Source organism: Elephas maximus, chromosome 4, assembly GCF_024166365.1.
Source record: "Elephas maximus indicus isolate mEleMax1 chromosome 4, mEleMax1 primary haplotype, whole genome shotgun sequence".
Lineage (NCBI taxonomy): Eukaryota > Metazoa > Chordata > Mammalia > Proboscidea > Elephantidae > Elephas > Elephas maximus.
In genome coordinates this window covers 71,190,598-71,214,125 of record NC_064822.1, presented here as the reverse complement: position 1 = coordinate 71,214,125, position 23,528 = coordinate 71,190,598, and the positions used below count along the sequence as shown (strand labels likewise).

The window sequence follows — 23,528 nt, the reverse complement described above, 5'->3', positions numbered from 1 at the left end:
AAGCTTGCAGGATTTAAGATCAATACACAAATACCAGTTGTATTTATATAAACAATTTATAATTGTTTATATAAAACAATTCCATTTACAATACCATAAAAAAGAATAAAATACAGGTAACCCCCACTTTCTGAAAGTTCACTTCACACCACTTTTCTTTTATGAAAGACCTACATTAGTACCTGTTTTTGCTAACGGAAAGAAATTTGAAGAGGATTTTCACACTTACAAAAAAAGGTGAAAAGCAGAAACAGTGATTAGTGTTTGTTTTGCAGTGAGCTGTTAAAGCAGCAGCGTGTACCCTGAGCAGCGAGAGTGGCGTAGCTGAGCTCCTTTTCCGGTAACTACACTCAGCATCTCAGCTTTCCCTATATGTTAGTGCTATTTTAGGTCTTATGTGTCATTTGGTACAATTTGGTAGGTTATTTTTTGGGGTCTGGGAATGCTGAAAATTTTTTCCCCATATAAATTAAAGGTAATTGCTTCTTCGCTTTATGCCATTTTGGCTTACAAAAGGTTTCATAGGAATGCTACACTTTTGGATAGCAGGGGAAACCTGTACTTAAGAATAAATTTAACAAAAGAAGTGCAAGACTTGTACGCTAAAAACTACAAAATATTGTTCAAAGAAATTAAAGACCTAAAGACCTAATAAATGGACAGACCCAATTCCATGGGTTAGAAGACTTGATATTATTAAAATGGCAACATTCCCCAAATCACTACAGCTTCAACACAATTCCTATCAAAATCCCAACTGTTTTTTTTTTAAAATAGAAACTGACAAATTAACCGTAAAATTTATATATAAATTCAAGGGGCCCAGAATAGCCAAAAACAATCTTGAAAAAGAATAAAGTTGGAGAACTCACACTTTCTGATTTCAAAACTTATTACAAACCTACTGGAATGAAGATAGTATGGCACTGGTAGAAGGAAAGATATATAAATCAATGAAATAGAATTGAGAGTCCAGAGATAAACTCTTACATTTATGGTCAACTGGTTTTCAACAAGGTGCCAAGACAATTCTTTCCTTTTGGTTTTCTAACTCCAGGTGTTTGCACATTTCGTTTTAATACTTTGTCTTCTCAAGCTGCCCTTTGGGATTTTTTGTTCAGCTGTTTTACTTCATCATTTCTTCCTTTTGCTTTAGCTACTGTACATTCAAGAACAAGTTCCAGGGTCTCTTCTGACATCTACTGTTGTCTTTTTCTTTCCTCTTTTTTTTTAATGACTTCTTGCTTTCTTCAAGTATGATGTCCTTGATGCCATCCCACAACTTGTCCGGTCTTTGGTCATTAGTGTTCAATGCATCAAATCTATTCTTGAGATGGTGTCCAAATTCATGTGGGATATACTTAAGGTTGCACTTTGGCTCTCGTGGACTTGTTTTACTTTTCTTCAGCTTCAACTTGAACTTGCATATGAGCAACTGATGGTCTGTTTCACAATCGACCCCTGGCCTTGTTCTGATTGATATTGAGCTTTTCCATTGTCTCTTTCCACAGATGTAGTCGACTGATTCCTGTGTTTTCAATCCAGTGAGGTCCATGTATACAGTCGTCATTTATGTTGTTGAAAAGAGGTATTTGCAATGGATAAGTCATTGGCCTTGCAAAATTCTAGCATGCAATCGCCCATGTCATTTCTATCACCCAGGCTATGTTTTCCACCTACTGATCCTTCTTCGTTTTCAACTTTCACATTCCAATCACCAGTAATTATCAACTCATCTTGACTGCATGTTTGATCAATTTCAAATTGCGGAAGTTGGTAAAAATCTTCCACTTCCTCATCTTTGGCATTAGTGGTTGGTAAGTAAATTTAAATAATAGTCGTATTAACTGGTTTTCCTTGTAGGTGTATGGATACTAGCCTATCATTGACAGTGCTGTACTTCAGGACAGATCTTGAAATGTTCTGACAACGAATGCAAAGCCATTCTCCTTCATTTTATCATTCCTGGCATAGCAGACTATATGCTTATCTGATTCAAAATGGCCAATACCAGTCCATTTAAGCTCACTAATGCCTAGGATATCAATCTTTATGCATTCCATTTCATTTCTGAAGACTTCCAATTTTCCTAGATTCATACTTTGTACATTACATATTCTGATTATTATTGGATGTTTGCAGTTGTTTCTTCTCATTTTGAGTCGTGCCACATCAGCAATTGAAGGTCCCAAAAGCTTGACTCTATCCACATCATTAAGGTTGACTCTACTTTGAGGAAGCAGCTCTTCTTCAGTCGTATTTTGATTGCCTTCCAATCTAGGGGCTCATCTTCCAGCACCGTATCAGGCAACACTCCGCTGCTATTCATAAGGTTTTCACTGGTCAGTTTTTTCAGAAGTAGAATTCCTAGTCTTAGTCTGAAAGCGCCACTGAAACCTGTCCACCATGGGTGACCCTCCTCGTGTTTTAAATACCTGCGGCATAGTTTCCAGCATCACGGCAACACGCAAGCCACCACAGTACAACAAACTGACAAAGACGCATGGTGGATGTATATATATATTCATATTCCAGAGTACACAAAGAATGTATACAAGGAATATATTTAGTATTAAGAACTTCTACAAATAAACAATAAAAAAACACAAACAACCCAATTTAAAAACGGGCAAAGGATTTGAATAGACATTTATCCAAAAAAGATAAACAAATGGCCAATACCCACTTCCACTGCCATCAAGTCAAATCTGACTCATAGGAACCCTACAGGACAGAGCAGAACTGCCCCATAGGGTTTCCAAGGAGCAGCTGATGGATTAAAACTGCCGACCTTTTGGTTAGCAACTGAGCTCTTAATCACTGCGCCACCAGGGTCCATGAAATAAGCAATAACATTTTTTCTTTTCCAAATTTCTGGAACATGTAGTTGATATCACGCTGAATTTTTATGTTGTTATATTATCTTTCAGTGGTCTCACATATTTAAGTGCTATCTCCGCCTGGTGGTGCAATGGTTGGGAGCTCAGCTGCTAACCAAAAAAGGTTGGCAGTTCAAATCCACTAGCTGCTCCTTGGAAACCCTATGGGGCAGTTCTGCTCTGTTCTATAAGGTCGCTATGAGTCAGACGCAACACAAAGGCAACAGGTTTGGTTTTTTGTTTGCTCCCCCAAAAGTATGAACTCCTTAGGCGCAGAGGCTGTGTTTTATACTTCTTTTGCAAGCCCCATATTATTCACAACACAACTAGGCGTTTAGGAGGCATTTATTAAAAGACTGATAACTGAACGAATAAATGAAAAGAAAAAAACAGCAATATTTTGAATTGCTTTAAATCAATACCACTACCACCATCACCAACTTACAGAACTTGTTTAAAAAAAAAACAAAACAAAAAACCAACTCCCTGGCAAGGGATATAAAATCTGAAAAACCAATTAAGAATCTTATTATTCTACTACCCTTTTTGCACTTACTTACATCCTGATGCTCTCTTAAGGCAACTCATAAAAGTTTCACATTGTGAAGTCTAAGAGAATTACTGTATTTACATGAAGTGGTACCAGCAGCCCCAGTTAAAAAGGAAAATACCAAGAGGATTTGTTTCACCTTTCTTTCAAAAACGTAAGGTTAAAAGTTATCTCCCGCTGATTAGAGAAAAATAAGATACACATGAATGTGCCCAGCCACTGCTCTTTACCACTTGAAAGAAAAAAACAAGTAACGGCATTTTCATCTGGTGTCAACGCTACCATAACTTCCTTCACAGCTCTGGTTAGGCCTTCTCTCTTATTTACCAGATGTGCAGAAATCTAGAAAGTCTAATCTCATCTTCCTGCTGCTAACCTTTCTGCCAGTTTTTCTTGTCAACAGGACAAAGAAGATGACGTAGGCATCTCTGTACTGAGAGTTAATTCTTGTTACTCTTCTCTCAACCCCTACACCTTTTCTCCCTAAACAGCTATTATTTTTCAAAGCTAGAGTTAAGCGTAACTTTATCTCAATATACTACTACACATATTTTAGCAATGCCTGAAACTGTTACAAAACGACTCGGTAAGAATGCCCTATACTTACTGTCTTTACCGCCTACCTCTTGCTCAACCACTACGTTCTGGCTTCTGCCTATCACTCCACTGAGACTGCTCTTGCCAGGTTTATAAACAAACTCCTGTTTTCCAAGTTCAATGGATACTTTTTCACTACTTCACTTGGCCTTTTTTGTAGCACCTTACCTGGTACACTAGGTCCTCTTTTTAAAATTCTCTGCTCCCTTAGATAGATGGCATAACAGCTCTTTGTTCTGTTTCTCCTGCATCTCTAACATCTCCTTTTCAGTTTATTTTGCTGAGTCCTATTCCTCAGCCTCTCCTGCACATTTTGGAGTTTTCTGGGGCTCTGTCTCTTTAGCTGTCTCTCTACATTCTTCATCCTTAAGGGATTTTAGGCACCCTACATCCACCACTATCTACATGCTAACGATCTCCAATATGGTCTTCAGTCCAGGCCTTGCTTCTGAGCAATCTAACCAAGCTAGTGATGAGACAGAAAGGACTAGCATTTATTGAGAACCCATATGCACCTATGCACTAAGTTCCGCTGGTATGGGCTCATATATATATATATATATATATTACATTTAATTCTCATAATTACATGTAAAAATAATCCTTACAATTCTCTCAACTGGGGAGCCTGTTAAAATTCAAATTCCTAGGCCCAATCCCCAGAGATTCTGATTCAGCAAGTAGGGTCTCTTCTTTATTCTACACTTCAAAAAATACTGACCCAAATTTCTTAGGCTAGTTTGCCAGGCATTGTGATTTGACCCTGATATTCTTTCCATCCTTAACTCTGACCACAACCCTACCTGTGCCTTATGCTGCAGCTCAGGGGTCAGCAAAGTACAGCCCAGCAGGTGAGCCAAATCCAGCTTGCTGCCTGTTTTCTGTAAATAAATTTTATGGGAACACAGGCATGCCCATTCATTACAGACTGCCTATTATGGTTGTTACTGGAGTTCCTGGGTGGCGCAAAGAGTAACATGCTCAGCTGTTAACCAAAAGGCTGGAGATCCAAGTCTACCCAGGGGTGACTTGGAAGAAAGGCCTGGCACTCTACTTCCAAAAAATCAGCCATTGAAAACCCTGCAGAGCACAGTTCTACTCTTACACACATGGGGTCATCATAAGTCAAAAGTGACTTGATGGTAACTGGTTTATGGCTGCTAACATGCTATGGGTGGCAGAGCTGAGTAACTGTGACAGAGACCATGTGGCATATAAACATTTACTATCCGGCCCTTTACAGAAAGTTTGCCAATTCCTGTTCTAAACACATTAAATCCCTGGCTGTCAAGTTGATTCCGACTTATAGCGACCCTATCAGACAGAGTACAACTGCCCCATAGGGTTTCCAAGGAGTGCCTGGTAGATCCAAACTGCTGACCTTTTGGTTAGTAGCCAAACCTTTAACAACTACGCCACTAGGGTTTCCTATTCCTGCTATTCCTGTTCTAGCTGTACCAAAATACTTATTTACCTGCATAATATGCTTTAGTACAGGCTAGTCCCTCTTTCCTGTTTTCTGCGGACTCCTATTCTTCCTTAAAGATTCATTTCTACTCTGGGAACCCATCTCTGACATACTCAGTTAGGCATCCATTCTTAGCACCCACAAAGCACTCATCTCATTGTAATTGTTTTCTATATGTCTCCCTATACTACTGAAATTTAACTGTTCTCCAGCAAATGTTTGATGAATTAATGAATAAAGGACAAAACTTTTCTGAAAACCTTACAGAGCAAAACATCCTGAATAAGATTATCTAAATTTAGATTTCAACTGGTTTCTGTGGTGTTAAAGTTACTCTTTAGGATTAAGCTGTCTACTAAGATACCCTAGTTAAAATGTACAATAACCTGAACAGGAAAGTGAGGTACATTAACACATTAATATCTAGTGTCAGAGGTTTGTTTAATAGATTAGCTGGCTCTCTGTCTTGGTCCTATGGAAAGCACTAATGGAGTAGGACAGAAGGACAGAAAAAGGAGAGAATGTTGGAACTATGAGGCACCACCCAAAGAGGTAGCTCCAACTGTAGGAGAGGACAGCTAAAGGGCCAATGCCTCAGAAATACCACAAGTGGATGGCTCTAACAAAGAGAAATTTATTCTCTCACAGTCTAGGCTACAAGTTCAAATTTAGGGCGTCGGCTCCAGGGGAAGGCTTTCTCTGTCAGCTTTGTAGGAAGGTCCTTGCCATCAGTCTTGCCCTTGGTCTGGGAGCATCTCAGCGCAGGAACCTCAGGTCCAAAGGATGTGCTCTACTCTGGCGCTGCTTTCTTGGTGGTATGAGGTCCCCATGTCTCTCTGCTTACTTCTCTCTTTTATATTTCCGAAGAAACTGGCTGAAGACACTATCTAATGTTACCAATCTCATCAATATAACTGCCACTAATCCATCTCATTACATCACAGTGGTAGGATTTACAACACATAGAGAAATCATATCAGATGACAAAATGGTAAACTATCATACAATACTGGGTATCATGACCTAACCAAGTTGACAGATATTTTTGTGAGGCACAATTCAATCCATGACAGCCTAAATACGCGAGGGGTCCTCAGGGGCAAATGGACAGGTCTGGGAATGTCAAAGGGATTTTTTGGCCAAGTTAGAATTTTAGTGAGAACCAGCCCTACTCAGAACAACTAAATGGAGCAGAAGACCCTGGTGGAGAAGGGGCAAGGGAGGTGTAAGAAACCTCATTTACAGATATGTGTAGCACAAGGTAGAAAGGAAGTATGGAGGGAAGAGGGGCCTATATTAGCATATTGTGGCAAGTGGCTTGCGCACTCCCTCATCAGCTCCCTAACTGGGACTTGCCCTAGCCTGTTAGGCTGGGCAGTACAGCAGCGGTGGGCTTTTACCAGTTTATAGTCTGCAGAGGAAACGCATCTAGTTTAGGAAATTTAGATTTGCTCATTTGTTCATTCAATAAATACAACTGCCAAATATAAAATAAGACGCTTTTCAAAACCTCTGAAAACAACACGTTTGGATTTTCTTTGTAAGTGAATGCAGCATGTCAGGGAGAAGGGGCTTTCATAAAAACAAGCACTTTTTCTTTTAAGTGGTGGATATGTGCCAGGGCTCAGGAGACTACATTTCTCATACAAGCCAACAAACAGTTAAGGGCAGAGCTTAGGTTCATCTCATGTACCATCCCACTGCCCCTGTCCTATTTGAGGCATAGTAAGGAGCAAAGGGTAAGGTAGGTATAAAAACACGGCTGTAGGTGTTACATGCAACAGCACGCACTTAAATTACTAAAACGAGCTTCTCAGATGCTTACTACACTGTGCTAGGGACTAAGGAAGTCACTACTAGGGAACATAACAATAACGTTTTTGGAGTACCTACTATATGTTAAACTCAATGACGTTGTTAGTCGGTAACGTTTTATATGCATCATCTCACCTCGTCAAAGCCTGAGGGGAAGGTATTACCCTCACATAATACTTAAAGAAACAGAAATACAGAAAGGTTAAATAACTTAGCCAAGATTTTTTTCCTTCTCAAGAAGCCCAGTAGGAGTTCCACCCAGTCAGTATTTGAGTTCTGCTACTTTGCATTTTCCCAGGCCTCCACTGTTAAATATCCAATCTGTCTCTTGCTTTCTTCTTCCTATTTGCTATTGTCTAGGATTGCTGGGTTTGCATTCCTTGGCTGGTTTGCTCAACTGGAGCACACTGCTGATTAACAAAGCCTATGTATGTCAGGGCAACCTCCTTAATGACACTCTGTTCCAATTCAATTAAATCATTAATAACTAGTACTTTATACTATATCAGGCACTTAGCTAGATACCTGGGACGCAAAGCTGCACTCACATTCAAGTCTGTTCTGTTCTTATCCCAAGAGGCTAAAAGACAGTGTGGAGAGCTCCTGGCAAACTCATTCATCACCACTAGTGAAAACAACTAGAATACAGAATCTTTATAAAGGGAGAGTCTCACATCATCATCCTCTGCTCCTTGACCTGTTCATTCAAACACTGCCTCTCTATAATGGCTGTTCTTGCCCACTTCATCCTCCTTCTGACGCCCTGGGCCTTTGCTGTCAGCCAGTTGTCATGCTTAGCTCTTACAGGCACAGGCACCCTATTTCCAAGTCCCAACCCCACCTTCCCCTGTACGGGGAAAAATGGAAGCAAGGTCTCTGTGACTCACACACAATGTGAAGGAAGACTGTGTTTTGTGTGTGAGTACATATGGTGTATTCTGGGAAGAGGGTAAATGTTGCTGGATCGGAGACAGACAGGGAAAAGGATAAATGCTGCTGGACTGGGGATAGGACTGGGAGCTGCCGAAGTCTTAGCTCTTTTTTTTTTCCTTTAAGCTAGTTCATCCCGTGTGCGCTTGCTTTAGGTGATGGTTTACAGAGCAAATTAGTTTGCCGTTAGAGAGTTTATACACAGGCTGTTTTGTAACATTTGTTGCAATCCCCACAATGTGTCAGCACTCTCCTCATTACCATCTTAAGTTCCTCATTTCCATTTGTCAGGTTTTCCTGCCTCTTCCTACCTTCTCATCTTTGCTTTTGGGTAGTTGTTGCCCTTTTGGACTCATATAGATGACTGTTCTAAGGAGCACTTTCCTCAAGGGTGTTATTGTTTATTTTATAGGTCTGTTTATAATTTGGCTGAAAGCTGATCTCTGGGAGTGGCTTCAGTTCCAAGTTAGAAAGATGACAAAGGCCCACAGTCTCAGGGGTTCCTCCACTCTCTCACAGACCAGTAAATCTGGTCTTTTTTATGAATTTGAATTTTGTTCTACATTTTTTTTCCTATTCTAACTGGGATGTTGTATTGTGATCCTGTCAAAGCAGTTGGTAGTGGTAGCCACGCATGATCTAGTTCTGCTCTCAGGCTAGTAGAGGCTGTGGCTTCTGTGGTCTGTTAGTCCTTTGGACTAATTTTTTCCTTGAGTCCTTCGTTTTCTTCACTCTTCTTTGCTCCAGACAGAAAAAGACCAATAGCTGTATATTAGGTGGCCGCCTGCAAGCTTTTAAGATCCTAGATGCTACTCATCAAAGTAGATGTAGAACACTGTCTTTATGAACTATGTTATGCCAACTGACCTAGATATCCCCCGAGGCTATGGTACTTAGCCTTCAAGCTGAGTAACTCAGTCCCGCGAGGTGTTTGTCTCGTTACGTCTAGGATGTTTCCATGACTGTGTCCCATGTGCTCTATCATATATATGAATATACATGTAGCACATACAAATATGCAGGTAAAAACATCCATAGCCAAACCTATATATGCACGTGTGTGTACTCCCATAGAGCCTCCCACACCTATCCAGCATACATATTTGCCTATTTATCCACTCATAAATTATCGTTTATTATCGTTACTGCAGGATTGTGTATAGTATTTGCCGTCGTTGCCTCTTATTCTTGCGTACTTTTCACTGTCTTCCCTTGCCTTGGTCATGTGGTACTGACTTCCCCCATATTCTGTACTGCCGTTCCCTTCACCAAAGTTAACATGTGCCTACTCTCTAAGAACTTACTGAGATCAAAGACCATAGCCTTCAGTATGGATTATACCTCAACATAAAGAAAACAAAAATCCTCACAACTGGACCAATAAGTAACATCGTGATAAATGGAGAAAATATTGAAGTTGTACAAGGATTTCACTTTGCTTGGATGCACAATCAACACCCATGGAAGCAGCAGTCAAGAAATCAAACAACATATCGCACTGGGCAACTCTGCTGCAAAAGATCTCTTTAAAGTGTCAAAAAGCAAAGCTGTCAACTTTAAGGACTAAGGTGCGCCTAATCCAAGCCATGGTGTTTTCAATAACCTCATACGCATGTGAAAGCTGGACAATGAATAAGGAAGACTGAAGAAGAATTGATGCCTTTGAATTATGGTGTTGGTGAAGAATGCTGAATATACGATGGACTGCCAGAGGAACAAACAGATCTATTTTGGAATAAGTACAGCCAGAATGCTCATTGGAAACAAGGATGTGAGACTTCGTTTGTCTCACATACTTGGGACATGTTATCAGAAGGAACCAGTCCCTGGAGAAGGACATCATGCTTGATAAAGTAGAGGGTTAGAGAAAAGGAGGAAAACCCTCAATGAGATGGACTGATCCAGTGGCTACAACAATGGGCTCAAGCACAACAATGATTATAAGGATGGCGCAGGACTGGGCTGTTTTGTTCTGTTATACGTAGGGTCGCTGTGAGTCAGAACCGACTCAATGGCATCTAACAACAATTCTCTAGTGATTTTCCCTCCCTTCCATTCTCATCTCTGGTAACCATAAAAAATTTTTCTTTTTGTGTGTAAAGTTTTACTTGACTATTTATAATAGTGGTCGCATACAATATCTGTCCTTTTGTGAATGACTTATTTCACTCAGCATGATGTTTCCACATTCATCCATGTTGTGAAATGTTTCACGGATTCATCATTATTTTTTATCATTGTGTAGTATTCCATTGTGTGTATTCATCCATTGATGCGCACTTAGGTTGTTTCCATTTTTTGCTATTGTGAATAATGCTGCAATGAACATAGGTGTGCATATGTCTACTCTTGTCATTGTTATTTCTCTAGGGCATATACCTAGGAGTAGGATTGCTGGATCATATGGTATTTCTACTTCTAGCTTTTTAAGGAAGTGCCATACTGTTTTCTACAGTGGTTGTACCATTTTACATTCTGACCAGCAATATGTAAGAGTTCAATCTCCCCGCAACCTCACAGCCATTTGTTGTTTTCTGTTTTTTTGATCAGTGCCATTATTGCTGGGGTGAGATGGTATATCTCATTGAAGTTTTTATTTGCATCTTTCTAATGACTAGTGGGAAACCCTGGTGGTGTAGTGGTTAAGTGCTACGGCTGCTAACCAAAAGGTCGGCAGTTCGAATCTGCCACGCGCTCCTTGGAAACTCTACGGGGCAGTTCTACTCTGTACTATAGGGTCGCTATGAGTCAGAATCAACTCGACAGCAGTGGGTTTGGGTTAATGGCTAATGATTATGGGCATCTCTTCATGTATTTTTTAGCCGCCTGAGTGTTTTCTTTGAAGTGTCTGTTCATGTCCTTTGACCATTTTTTAATTGGGTTGTCTTTTGGTTGTTGAGGTGTTGGAAGTTTTCTATAAATTTTAGAGATTAGGCCCTTGTTGGATATGTCATAGCCAAATTTTTTTTCCCAGTCTGTAGGTTCTCTTTTTAGTCTTTTGGTGAAGTCTTCTGATGCACGTTAAGTGTTTCATTTTTAGGAGCTCCCAGTTATCTAGTTTATCTTCTGGTGTTTGTGAATTTTTAGTTATCTTTGGTATTCTATTTATGTCATATATTAGGGCCCCTAGCATTATCTCTATTTTTTCTTCCATGACTTTTGTAGTTTTAAGTTTTACAGTTAGTTCTTTGATCCATTTTTAGTTTTTGTATATGGTATGAGGTATGGATCTTGTTTCGTTTTTCTGCAAATGGATATCCAGTTTTGGTAGCACCATTTGTTAAAGAGACTTTCTCTTCCCCGTTTAATGAACTTTGATCCTTTGTTTCATTGGTCTATGTGTCTGTCATTGTACCAGTACCAGGCTGTTCTGACTATCATACATTCCTGAGATTGGGGATTGTGAGGCCTCCTAGTTTGCTCTTCTTCAGTAATGCTTTGCTTATCCAGAGCCTCTTTCCTTTCCATATAAAGTTGGTGATTAGTTTTTCCACCTCATTAAACAATGTTTTTGGAATCTGGATCAGGACTGTATTTATATTCGTAGATCGCTTTGGGAAGCACTGACATTTTCACAATGTTGAGTCTTCTTATCCATGAGCAAGGTATGTTTTCCATAGGAGCCCTGGTGGCGCAGTAGTTAAGAGCTATGGCTGCTAACCAAAAGGCTGTCAGTTCAAATCCACCAGCCATTCCTTGGAAACCCTAATGGGCAGTTCTACTCTGCCTATAGGGTTGCTATGAGTCGGTATTGACACAATGGCAATGCGTTTTGGTTCCTTGCGGTTGTGTTTTGTAGTTTCCTTTGTATATGTTTTTTACATCCTTGTTAGATTTATTCCTAAATATTTTATCTTTCTGAAGGCTACTGTAAATGGTATTATTTTCCTGATCTCCTTTCCGGGAGTTTTCTTTGTTGGTGTAGAGGAATCCAACTGACTTTTGTATGTTGGTCTTGTACCCTGCCACTTTGCTGAACTTTTCTATTAGTTCCAGTAGCTTTCTTGTGGAGTCTCTGCAATTTTCTATGTATACGATCATATCTTCTGTGAACAGGAATAGTTTTACTTACCAATCTGTATACCCCTTATTTCTCTTTCTTGCCTTATTACTTTAGCTAGGACTTCCAGTACAATATTGAACAAGAATGGTGATAAAGAGAATCCTTGCCTGGTTCCCATTCTCAAGGAGAATGCTTTCAGTCTCTCTCCACTGAGAATAATGTTGGCTGTTGGTTTTGAATACATGTCCTTAAATTATGTTGAGGAATTTCTTTTCTATTCCTATTCTGTTCAAAGTTTTTATCAAGAATTGGTGTTGGATTGATCAAATGCTTTTTCTGCATTGATTGGGATGATCATATGATTCTTATTCTTTATTTATGTGGTAGATTACATTGACTGATTTTTTAATGCTGAACTATCCTTGCATACCTGGTATGAATCCCACTTGGTCATGATGTATCATTTTTCGATATGCTGTTGAATTCTATTGGTTAGAATTTTGTTGAGAATTTTTCCATCTAAATTTATGAGGGATATTGGTCAATAATTTTCTTTTTTAGTGATTTTGGTATCAGGGTTACGCTGGCTTCATAGGATGAATCTAGGAGTATTCCTTCCATTTCTATGTTGTGGAATAGTTTGAATAATATTGGTGTCAACACTGAATGTTTGATAAAATCCTCCAATGAAGATGTCTGCAGCAGGGCTTTTTTGTTTTGGGGAGTTTTTTTTTTTTAATGACCTCTTCAATTTCTTCTTTTGTTATGGGTCTGTTCAGATTTCCTACCTCAGTTTATGTTCATTTGGGTAGGTAGAGTGTTTCTAGAAACGTGTTAATTTCTTCTGGGTTTTCAAATTTGTTGGAGTACATAATTTTTCATAATATTCTGTTATGATCCTTTTTATTTCAGTTGGTTCTGTTGTAATGTCACCCATCTTATTTCTCATTTCTTATTATTTGCATATTCTTCTTTTCTTTTGTCAATTTGGCCAGTGGTTTGTCAATTTTATTTATCTTTTCAAAGAACCAACTTCTGGTCTTCTTGATTCTTTTGATTGTTTTTTTCTGTTGCCTGACTTCTTTATTTCTGCTCTAATCTTTATTATTTCTTTTCTTCTGACAGCCAAAACCTTACTTAAGGGCTGTTTCACACTGTGTGACTGAAGGAATTGTCCAGTCTTGCTGTACACAGCATTCAAATATTACTATTTACAACTATGGCATGCATTCAAAGTGAAGGTTGTGTACTGACAGAGACAATATCCACCCAGAGACATTTAAAATGAATTTTCTTTACAGTAATCATTAAAGACTTAAGAAACTTCCAGTTTCTAAATACTCTCATAAAAACAGTGAATTGATAGAGCCAAATTCATTTTACTTATCTGTATACCCTATAGGAACTAAGTTATAGGTAGCCTCCCCCACAAAATGAAACTTTACTTTTAGGCAAAACAATGAAATTTTATCACTGTCCCCAATGCAATTTGTAAACTTTTTGAAATAACCTCTATCTGATGTTGTAGGTAAGTAAAATAACCAAAAACTCCAATGCATTTTTCTTGGACTAATTTTGAGATATTTGAAGACTTTGGAAAAGTTATTAAATGTTTAAAAGGTCTTAAAAGGCAACAACTGAAAATTAGGTAGACTATACTATGAGGGAGCCCTCGTGGTGCAGTGGTTAAGTGCTCAGTTGCTAAAAGAAAGGTTAGCGGTTCTAACCCACCAGCTGCCCCATGGGAGAAAGATGTGTTGGTCTGCTTCTGTAAAGATTATATTGGAAACCCTATGAAGCAGTTATACTCTGCCCTATAGAGTCATCATGAGTTGGAATCGACTCTATGGAAACCAGTATACTATGAGAATCTCAAATCAAGGAAATCAAAGAACAACATGTTATTTTAACATTCTGAAACAGCCATAACATTAATACTATTTTCTGGGAAAGGAAATGGGTACAGTATTCAGATTTAACTTCAAAATTAAACTGAAAGATCAAGCCAGCAAACACTTTTATGAAGATTATTTTCTGCAAAACTGTCAGAACTCCTCATTTTGTCTTGGAAATACCACTTTCTATTAGCAGGGGTCTGCTACTTCCCATGGAAACCCTGGTGGTGTAGTGGTTAAGAGCTATGTCTGCTAACCAAAAGGTTGGCAGTTCGAGTCCACCAAGCGCTCCTTGGAAACTCTATGGGGCAGCTTTACCCTGTCCTATAGGGTCACTGCGAGGTGGAATTGACTCAACAGCAATGGGTTAATGGGCTACTTCCCAAGCAGTCTGTTTAGTTGCTCTAAGTGAATCCCAATTCCAGAGTACTGTGTTGGGCTTTCCCTTCCATCACTTTTCTCAGAGCATTCTGGAGGAAAGAGAGCAAGATAAAGTGTAGAATAAATCAAGTAGCACAGAGAAACTGGGAATTAATTTTCAATCTCTCTGAGGATGGGTGAAACAACACCTTGGCAGCAACAAAGTTTTACTGATTAGACAGAGGAAAAAAGGCGACCTAGGCAAAGGAAAAAGCTGTAACAGGAGCATGCCAGAGATTGTGGAAAATAAGACCCTGCAAAGCATAGGAAAGGACTGAGTTCTTCTTCAAAACCTGGAGCTTTTTAGAAATCTGATTTCTTAAAAAAAAAAAAAAAAAAAAAAGTCAAATTTCATGAACATCGGCAAGTGAATTCCTGGTTGTACTTATTTTCATGAAATAAAACTAGGCAGCAACAGGGTGGAGAGACAAAGACATCCAGATCATACATACCAAAAACCAAAAGCCAAACCGGTTGCCTTCTAGTTGATTCCGACTCATGGTGACCCTACAGGACAGAACAGAACCACCCCATAGCGTTTCCAAGGATTGCCTGGTGGATTCAAACTGCCAACCTTTTGGTTAGGAGCCGGAGCACTTAACCACTACGACACTAGGGTTTCCACAGATATACATAAAGTATATAAATTAACAAGTGATGAACATTGCCTATTATCTTACAATCATAAGGATAAGGAATTTGGGTGAAGAAACGGCAATAGTGATGGAATGTTAAGAGAGATTAAGATGAAGGAATTCATTATTTTTTTTAACAGAAGGCTTTCAAGAGGAGGTTAGATTCCAGACTCTGGCGGAATAGCAGCATTAGTTTAGGAGAGTGTTCCATCCAACCACAGGAACACAGCTCAGAGGAGTGAACTGATTATATGAATGGGGCATTGAGTAAGGGAGCCTGAGAGAAGAAAGGTGAATGGCCAAGGGAAATAGGGCTGGTTCAGAATGCACTAGTTAAATCCTCCAAACTAGAGAAAGGCTAAGGCGAGGGCAGGGGAGGGCAAAATTAAAAAGCACAATAGTTTCTTCACTCATCTCAACAGGCAAGTCAAGAACTAGGGCTTGCACTATCTGGAAAAACTGGCAAACAGGCTTCCCTGGAAGTGAAAATTTCCGAGAGGGGAAGGCCCTTCTGATGAAATACTGCTGCGGTATTCCCTGAATTGCTAGCTAGGTACCGTCGGACAAAAACTGGAGAGGAGCGAGGATGTCGAGGGCAGGTGTTTCTTGAGTGTTGGCATGGATTACCGAGAGCGGAGGCTCAGTGGCGGGGCTAGTACTTAACGGCAAGCAGGAGGCGGCGGTAGCTGCGCGTGCAAACCACAGGACTTACCTTACTGTCATCCATCTCGGCCGACAGGTCGGCCGGCCCGGCGCTCCCTCCCCGGGTCCTCCCCTGGTTCAGCCGGCCTGGCCCGGTCCGGCCCCCGCCCCGGGGGAAGAAGGAGATATGGTTCTGACTGCCTTCTCCTCTTGCCTAACAGCTCGCCTCCCTGATGCCACAGTCACGGGGACAAGGGACCAGTTCAGGAATGGCAGAGCGGACCCTGGAGGCGGCCCAAAACACCTCCCTTCGCCGCCGCCGCCTCCTCCTCCCCCTCCATGACAGTCTCTGGGTGTGTTTACAGACGCTCTGGAGAGCGGCCGGGACCGGAGGGTGGGCGGGGTGTGCTGCGCGCGTGCCGGCCCCTTCGGCTTCCGTAACACTGCGGCATTCTGGGTACTATAGTTTCCTTTACCGCAGTCTCTGCGCGGCTGATAGGAAACAGAACTACAATGTCCACATACCCCAGGTACGGAGCGCCTGTTTTCCTTTAGCCAGAAAGCTCTAAGGAGGAGGGGCCTAGTGGGAGGAAGAAACTACGTTTCCCACAGTGCACGCGGATGTCTCGGCCTCTGAGTGAGGCTGCTTCGCTGGGAGAGGCGGGTGGTTAGGGCAAGGCGAGGTAGCCCTGAAGGCGGAGCTCTGGGCGCCAGTCTTGGTGCCTGGCTCTAGGTCAGCCCTCAATTTCTGGAACGTGGAGGAAACCCTAACAGTCCTTTTAATTAAAACAATAACTAAGAATGTAAAATGCTGCAGCCGCTTTGGGAAGCAGCTTGGCAGTTCCTCAAAATATTAAACAGAGTTGTCATATAGTCAGGAATTCAACTTCTAGGCATATACCAAAAAGAAAATAAATGTCCACATAAAATAATTTGTACATGAATGTTCATAGCAGCATTATTGGTAATAACCTAAAAGTGAAACAAAACAAATGTCCGTCAACTGATGAATGAGTAACAAAATGTGGTGTAACCATACAATGGAATATTATTCAACCATAAAAGGAACGAAGTACTGATTCACACTACAACATGGATAAAATTTTGAAAACGTGCTAAATGAAAGAAGCCAGTTACAAAGGGCCACTAATTGTATGAATCCATTGATATAAAATATCCAGAATAGGCAAACCCATGGAGACAGAAAGTAGATTAGTGGTTGCTAGGGGCTGGTTAGTGGCGGGGGCGCGGGGGGGAGGCGGGGAATGGGCAGTGACTGCTAATGAGTAGGAAATTTCTTTTTGAGGTGATGAAAATTGCTCTAAAATTGATAATGATCGCGCAATTCTGTGAATATACTAAAACCACTGAATTGTACACTTAAAATGGGTGAATTTTTATATCATAATAGTATAAAAATTGTTTTAAAAAAAGTATCTTTGCGTTCTACTGAATCAACAGCTTGTTTTTCAGTTGTTTTAACCTATCTTAGGCCTTTGAAAATTTGAAGAAGATTGTGTGTTTATTAACATTACTCCTGGGGAGCCCTTTGATTCACACTTTTTCAAAGAGTTCTAATGTGAGTTGCTTGATTGCTTTGGGTTACTTGCTAAAGCCTGCCAAAATTCACCTGAGGTTAGGTAGCAGTAAGAATACAAGACATTTGAATTTCAGGTAAACAGTATATATATATATATTCGTTATGTCTTTTAGCATAAGTATGTCCCCTGCAGTATTTGGGATACACTTTTACTTAAAAAGCATCCCTTGTTTACCTATTTTATTTGGCAACCCTAAATTGAGGAAAGGGGGGAAACCCTGGTGGCGTAGTGGTTAAGTGCTACGGCTGCTAACCAAAGGGTTAGCAGTTCAAATCCGCCAGGCCCTCCTTGGAAGCTCTATGGGGCAGTTCTACTCTGTCCTATAGGGTCGCTATGAGTCGGAATTGACTCGACGGCACTGGATCTGGGGTGGGAATAGGAAAGGGGAGCCCTGGTGGCGCATGGTTAAGAGCTTGGCTGCTAACTAAAAAGGCCGCAGTTCGAATCCACCAGCAGTTCTTTGGAAACCTTATGGGGCAGTTCTACTCTGTCCTACGGAGTAGCTATGAGTCTGAATCGACTGGATGGCAACGTTGTTTCCCCACCTCAGGGCCCTAGGGGTTAAAGCAATCAATTGCTTACCTAAAGGCCAGCATTTCGAATCCACCAGGGGCTCCGCAGGAGAAAGACGTGGCAGTCTTTTTCCACAGAGATTTACAGTCTCGGAAACCCTGTGGGGTCGCTATGAGTCGAAATCAACTTGACCAGCGGGTTTTAACAGGAAAGTAAGGAGCCCTGGTGGTCCAGTGGTTAAGCGCTCCACTGCTAACCAAAACGTCAGTTGTTGGAATCCACCAGCTGCTCCAGGGGAGAAAGATGTAGCAGTCAGCTTCCTAAAGATTAAACCAAACCTCTTGCTGTTGAGTAGATTCTGACTCATAGCGACTCTGTAAGACAGAGTAAAACTGCCCCATAGGGTTACAAGATGAATCGTCTCTGCTTACTGGGGCGGTCTGCATTGTCAGAGGTCAGCCCCAGCCCCAGGAGCATCAATAACCCCCAAACTGCATTCCTGGCGGCCTGAGGCAAACCGAGCTCTGTCCTGTTCCCCCTGACGATCAAGGGAGTAAAAGTCTGCTATTAAGGGCTCTCTTCCTCTTCCTCACCTGATATCCCTTTTCTTCCACGCCCTCAGGAGACGCTCTCCACCTTTAGGCGGTTACTTCTCATCCTGTGTCCAGCATGGCCTCAATTCCACTTCCACAACCACACCTTGCCACTGTTGAGTACTCTTCTTCGGAGTGTAACTATCTCCCTTTGGGTCAGCCCTTGCCACCCTCTCTTCCTCCATCCCAGCTGCAGTAAAGAAAGTGTCTCCGCTGACAAATGCGCATCCGGCTGCCCATCTGTAATGGGACTCGTCCTTCCGCCCACAGGAGTCACACTGATGGCCATGCTCGGCTGTGTATGAGTAGCTATTAGGCCCAATCGCCATCCTTCGGGAGGGAGGACCTTCTGAACCACGCAATGGAAATATTAAAATATGCAGGGAAAGTGTATACAGTAGCTTCAGGAGAGTGGTTAATTATTTCTAGGGAAATAGAGAGGGGACTGAAATGGAGAGGGTCGTGGGCAGTTAGCTGTATATTAAACTTTTATTTTTAAAGAAAAGAAGCAAATCTGTTCATTCTGGTGGTGTTAGATTCAGAATGATGTATTATTTTCTTTATATTTCTGTACATTTTAAATATCACATCATTAAAGCTGAAACACATTCAGTTTAGAAAGCGTGGAAATACTTAAGTTTTTAACTTTTTAAGTTTTGAAAATAAACCTGAATCGTCATAAAATAAGACTTTGTGAAGAGAATCTTATGAAGAAGAAATATTATATAGTCATATGTTAAACATTTACTGAAAAGTACCCAGATTAGTAACAAAGAAGTGAGATAAGAACAAGAGGGAGTTTTAGGTTCTGTAAGAATAAATCCTCAAGGACTTTTTAATTTAGGAGGGGGAAATACATACATACGTCAGACAAAGAAAAATGACAAATAAGGCATCCAGTAAAAAATAATACAGATCAAGTTTGATACCTACGTGCTGATAATTTGAAGCTAAAGGGGTGTTCAAAGCAGGTAGGAAGAGCCAAGGATCAGAATGACTGGGGAAAAGGAAAAGTGAACACAGTAAATAGATTTTCTTTAAGGGGGGAGGGGCTGGGTTAAAAGACTAATATGCTCTGAGGATCCTGGGCATATTCTATATCCATGGTTCTTAATCTTTTCTTCCTATACTGTCTTCTCAAAAGGAACCTCTGAAGCACGCAATTCCTTTAAAAAATGCAGTTTTCTCCTCCCCATCTTCCTCATCTCTCCCTCCACAACACACACAAACACATTTCATAATACTCTCAGACACCCCCCATAGAGGCACTGTTGGCCTATATCAAGCCTCTGTGGCTGCTTTGGAGTTTCTGCTAAGTGAGTTCCTAAGCAGCATGGCACACACCCACTCCCACCCGGTCTGCATGCTCTCCCTCTACTCATCTCTCTCTCCTGTCCTCCTTACTGCTTGGCTAAAAGACCACAGGTGTCTAAACAGAGCCAAGAGGATCATGTTACTCCCTGGGCCACATGGGTCTGCTTGGGCACATATCCCCTGGGAAACATCAGAGAGAAAGGCAGCTCATTAAAATAGCTTGTTAGGCTCCAGCTGACTTTCCATTAAGTTTGACACATGAGTCTGAGTATATAAAAATTATTCAGTCCCTTCCAAACCCCTATTTGTTTGAATCAGTTCTGGCATGGAAATTTTTGCTAGATCTATCTCCAATACAATCTAAAAGTGCAACAATGAAAAGCAACGCCTACCAAGAAAGAGACAAAGGTGATCATGAAATCTACCATGGTCACTTCTGATCCATTTTAACACACAGGAAGAAGACGGTATCCCAGAGTTAACCCAGAAGTGACCATTCATTACTTCTCTGTCCCTGGCTTATCTTTTCAAAGAGAATTGGTCATCTGTGGCTAAGTGATAAATATTTTCAAAGGCAGCATTATTCGCACAGTGAATTTGTGGATAGTTCAAATCATGACACAGAGGCTGTAAAAGGAAAGGAGGAGAATTATTCAAACAAAAAAAACAAACCACTGATTGAAGAGAGGTAGGGGGTGGCATGAGATTAAGTGAGGAGGGTAAAGGAACAAAAATTAACCTTATTATAGAAACCACAAACAAGGCAGAACAGTACAATATTCTACATTCAGGAATGTCATGGCTAAGTTGATATGTAAATCTGGTGCTTGAACAACAGTGTATTATTGCCGTTGATATGGTAATCTTCAGAGGTACAGAGAAACAGTGGGTGGGTCATGTGAGATTCATGAAATGCTTGAGGTGAGCTCACTGTTGAAGTATTAGTCATGTTTTGTTTTGTGCATTTTTTTTCTAATTTATGTTGTAGATGAATATTACTCTGTCCTTTTTGTTTTTCAAAAGTTTGTCTTTTCATGAAGCTACAAAATATTCCATCTCAAACGTTTGTTTTTGTACTAAAGGCATTTTGCAACATGCCACCCCTACTTTGGCCTACACGGACAAATATGCCTACATCTGCATAAAGCACAGTACCTATTACTTTCTGCAATGCTTAGAAAGTTCAGAGGCAAAAGCCTAAAGGAACATTTTCAGAGTGAGTACATAATTCAGCCTCCAGCTGGTCCACAAGGGCAAAATAAATAAATAAATAAATAAAGCCAAGAAGGACTGAAAGTCTGTTGACAGGGAAGGCAAAAGAGACCCAATCAGCATTAAAAATAGGAAGAGAAAGTGACACTCAAGGAACAAAACTTCCATGTCCAGACTTTCCCTCATATGACTATACAATACTTCTTCATAAGATGTTCTTCTCTTCACAAAGTCTTATGACAATTCGGGTTAAGTTTAAAACTTAATAAACTTTCCCCTTTACCAACATACTTAAAGCTTCTCCTCAAACTCAACAACAGCTATTCTTACATTGTCCACATTGCCATTTTCTACTTAAAATACTGCTGCTATTCCTAAGCAAAAACATACCTTATTCAGAAGAGTAAAGTGCACTTTTATTTGAGGAAGTAATAAAAAATTTATTTATCTGATCAACAAAATACTGTTTAAAACTGAATCACCCTTTGTAAGGGACAGCTGTAATTTCTATAGCCAATTACACTTTACTATAAATGAACTTAGGAGCCACAGTGGTGCAGTGGTTAATTAAGAGTTGTAAAGATGGCATGACCACAGCAGCTGACCTCTTCTAGCTTCACAAGGGGGAAGGAGAATCAAGATCAACAGCCCAAGGCTGATTCCTATGAGGTGGAGGTCAGACATGCCTCCCTCCCTCCAACCTTTTTACCTATTCTGACAGCCGTCCCTCCCACAACACTCTATACTTCTCTGCTGTGTTCGATAATTTGTTGCAATGGCCACACAGAACTCAGAGAGGTACTCACCATTATAGGGTTTATTAGGGAAGTAACAGGTTATAATTCAGGGTACAGTTCTTTGATTGGCATAGCATTTTCTTAGCCGTGCCGGCAGGCAGGCGTCTCTCTGGCCCTCAGCCCCTCAGCCCGGCTTCTGCCCTGCTCAGGTAAGTGTTATAGAGCTCTTTAGCTCTACCAATAAATACCTGGTAGCCTCAGCCCAAAGGAACTCAGCTCTCTTGCTCCGTGGTTCAGCAAGCCTAGCTTTGGCCAACAAGTGCCCAGAGACCCTCCATTCCACCAGGAAGCCTCTCGCATGGAGGCACTCATCTTTCTCACTCTATGGGTTGGCACACCCACTGTAACTGCCTTGCTCCATGGGCTGGGAAGCCCACCATGCCATCTCACACCAACCTCCTGGTTCTGCAGCCGCCGTCTCTTCCTGCTTCTTGCCATCTTTTGCTGTCTCTGGTGCTACAGTTCTCTCTCTGTCTCCTGGGTCTAGGAGGTTCCCAGAGCAGGGACCCTGGCTCCAAAGAACATGCTCCAGTCCCAGCTCTTCTTCTTGGCGGTAGTCAGGTCTCCCCTGCTTTGGAACTGGCTCTCTTGTAGGCCTCGTGGGATGGCAAAACTGAACAATCCCCTCATTAAAGTTCCATACACTTTATTTGCATGGGTCAACTCCCACAGGGTGCCATGTACCTTGTTTGCATTATTAGCAAGCTGTCTAATCCCTTTGGTGGGCAATAAGCACCTTATTTGCATAGTCCCACTTAATTCATTTGGTGGAAGTTACAAGACCATGGCGAGAAAGGCCATATAAAAGAAATCCATTGCATCACAAGAGCTCTGCTTGGTGGTCTGAACTCACCAACTGCTCCACAGGAGAAGAATGTGGAAGTTTGCCTTGTAAAGACTGGAGCCACGGAAACCCTATAGGGCAGTTCTACTCTGTCCTATAGGGTTGCTATGAGTCAGAATTGACTTGATGGCAAAGGGAATGAATGTACTGATTTTTCTCTTGCCTGCGACCTACAGGTTAGCTTAATATGGCATTTAGATAGGGGAGAAAAGAAGCATATATAGTTTTGAAGGATAGGTGTTATGAAAAGGGGGGTGATCTGGGCAGATCTGAATGCTACGGTGGAGCTTTGAGCATTTAAAGAACAGCAGGTAGACTGTGGATACTTACGGGGGTTGGAGAGGGGAAGATAAGAGAGGGATGAAGAAAAGAACAAGTGGCCAGGTACCTTCTTTCACAATTCTCCTGAGGGTTTACCCAACAGACATACACAGGACAGGCACATTTTATTCTACTGATTCAGACGTGACGGTGTCTAAACTTACTGTGGCACATGCCAGGGAGCAAGTCAAAAAACTCAGCCTGTGTTTACACTTAGAAAACTTTTTTGTAAAAAAGCTTCCTTCCATGAAAATTCACTTTTGAGGTTGTTGTTTGCTGTGTAAAGTTCAGTAATCCCAGAGTTTTGTTAGCTGAATGGAAATCTGACAGGGCTCCTCCTCTGGATCTTGCATTTTAAGGAGGAAAAGTCTGGAATGTGGACATCCAGAAGAAGGTGTGGTTTTGGTACCCGGAGATTCAGGAGAGCAGCAGAGGAATTATTTTATGAATAACCTTAACGACTCCAAATTTTGCTTCAGTCATCTCCATTTCTCAGAGA

The 23,528-nt window shown here is 41.0% G+C and overlaps 1 protein-coding gene across 1 annotated transcript in view; it reads right to left on the bottom strand.

Annotated features, from left to right (window-relative positions):
- CREBL2 (cAMP responsive element binding protein like 2) overlaps positions 1-16,226 on the bottom strand; it is a 40,813-nt gene extending 24,587 nt beyond the window's left edge. The window contains exon 1 of the mRNA XM_049882513.1: positions 15,905-16,226. Coding sequence (XP_049738470.1) covers positions 15,905-15,919 — 15 coding nt within the window. The 5' untranslated portion in view covers positions 15,920-16,226. The remainder of the gene's footprint in view (positions 1-15,904) is intronic.
- Between the last annotated feature and the right edge of the window lie 7,302 nt (positions 16,227-23,528).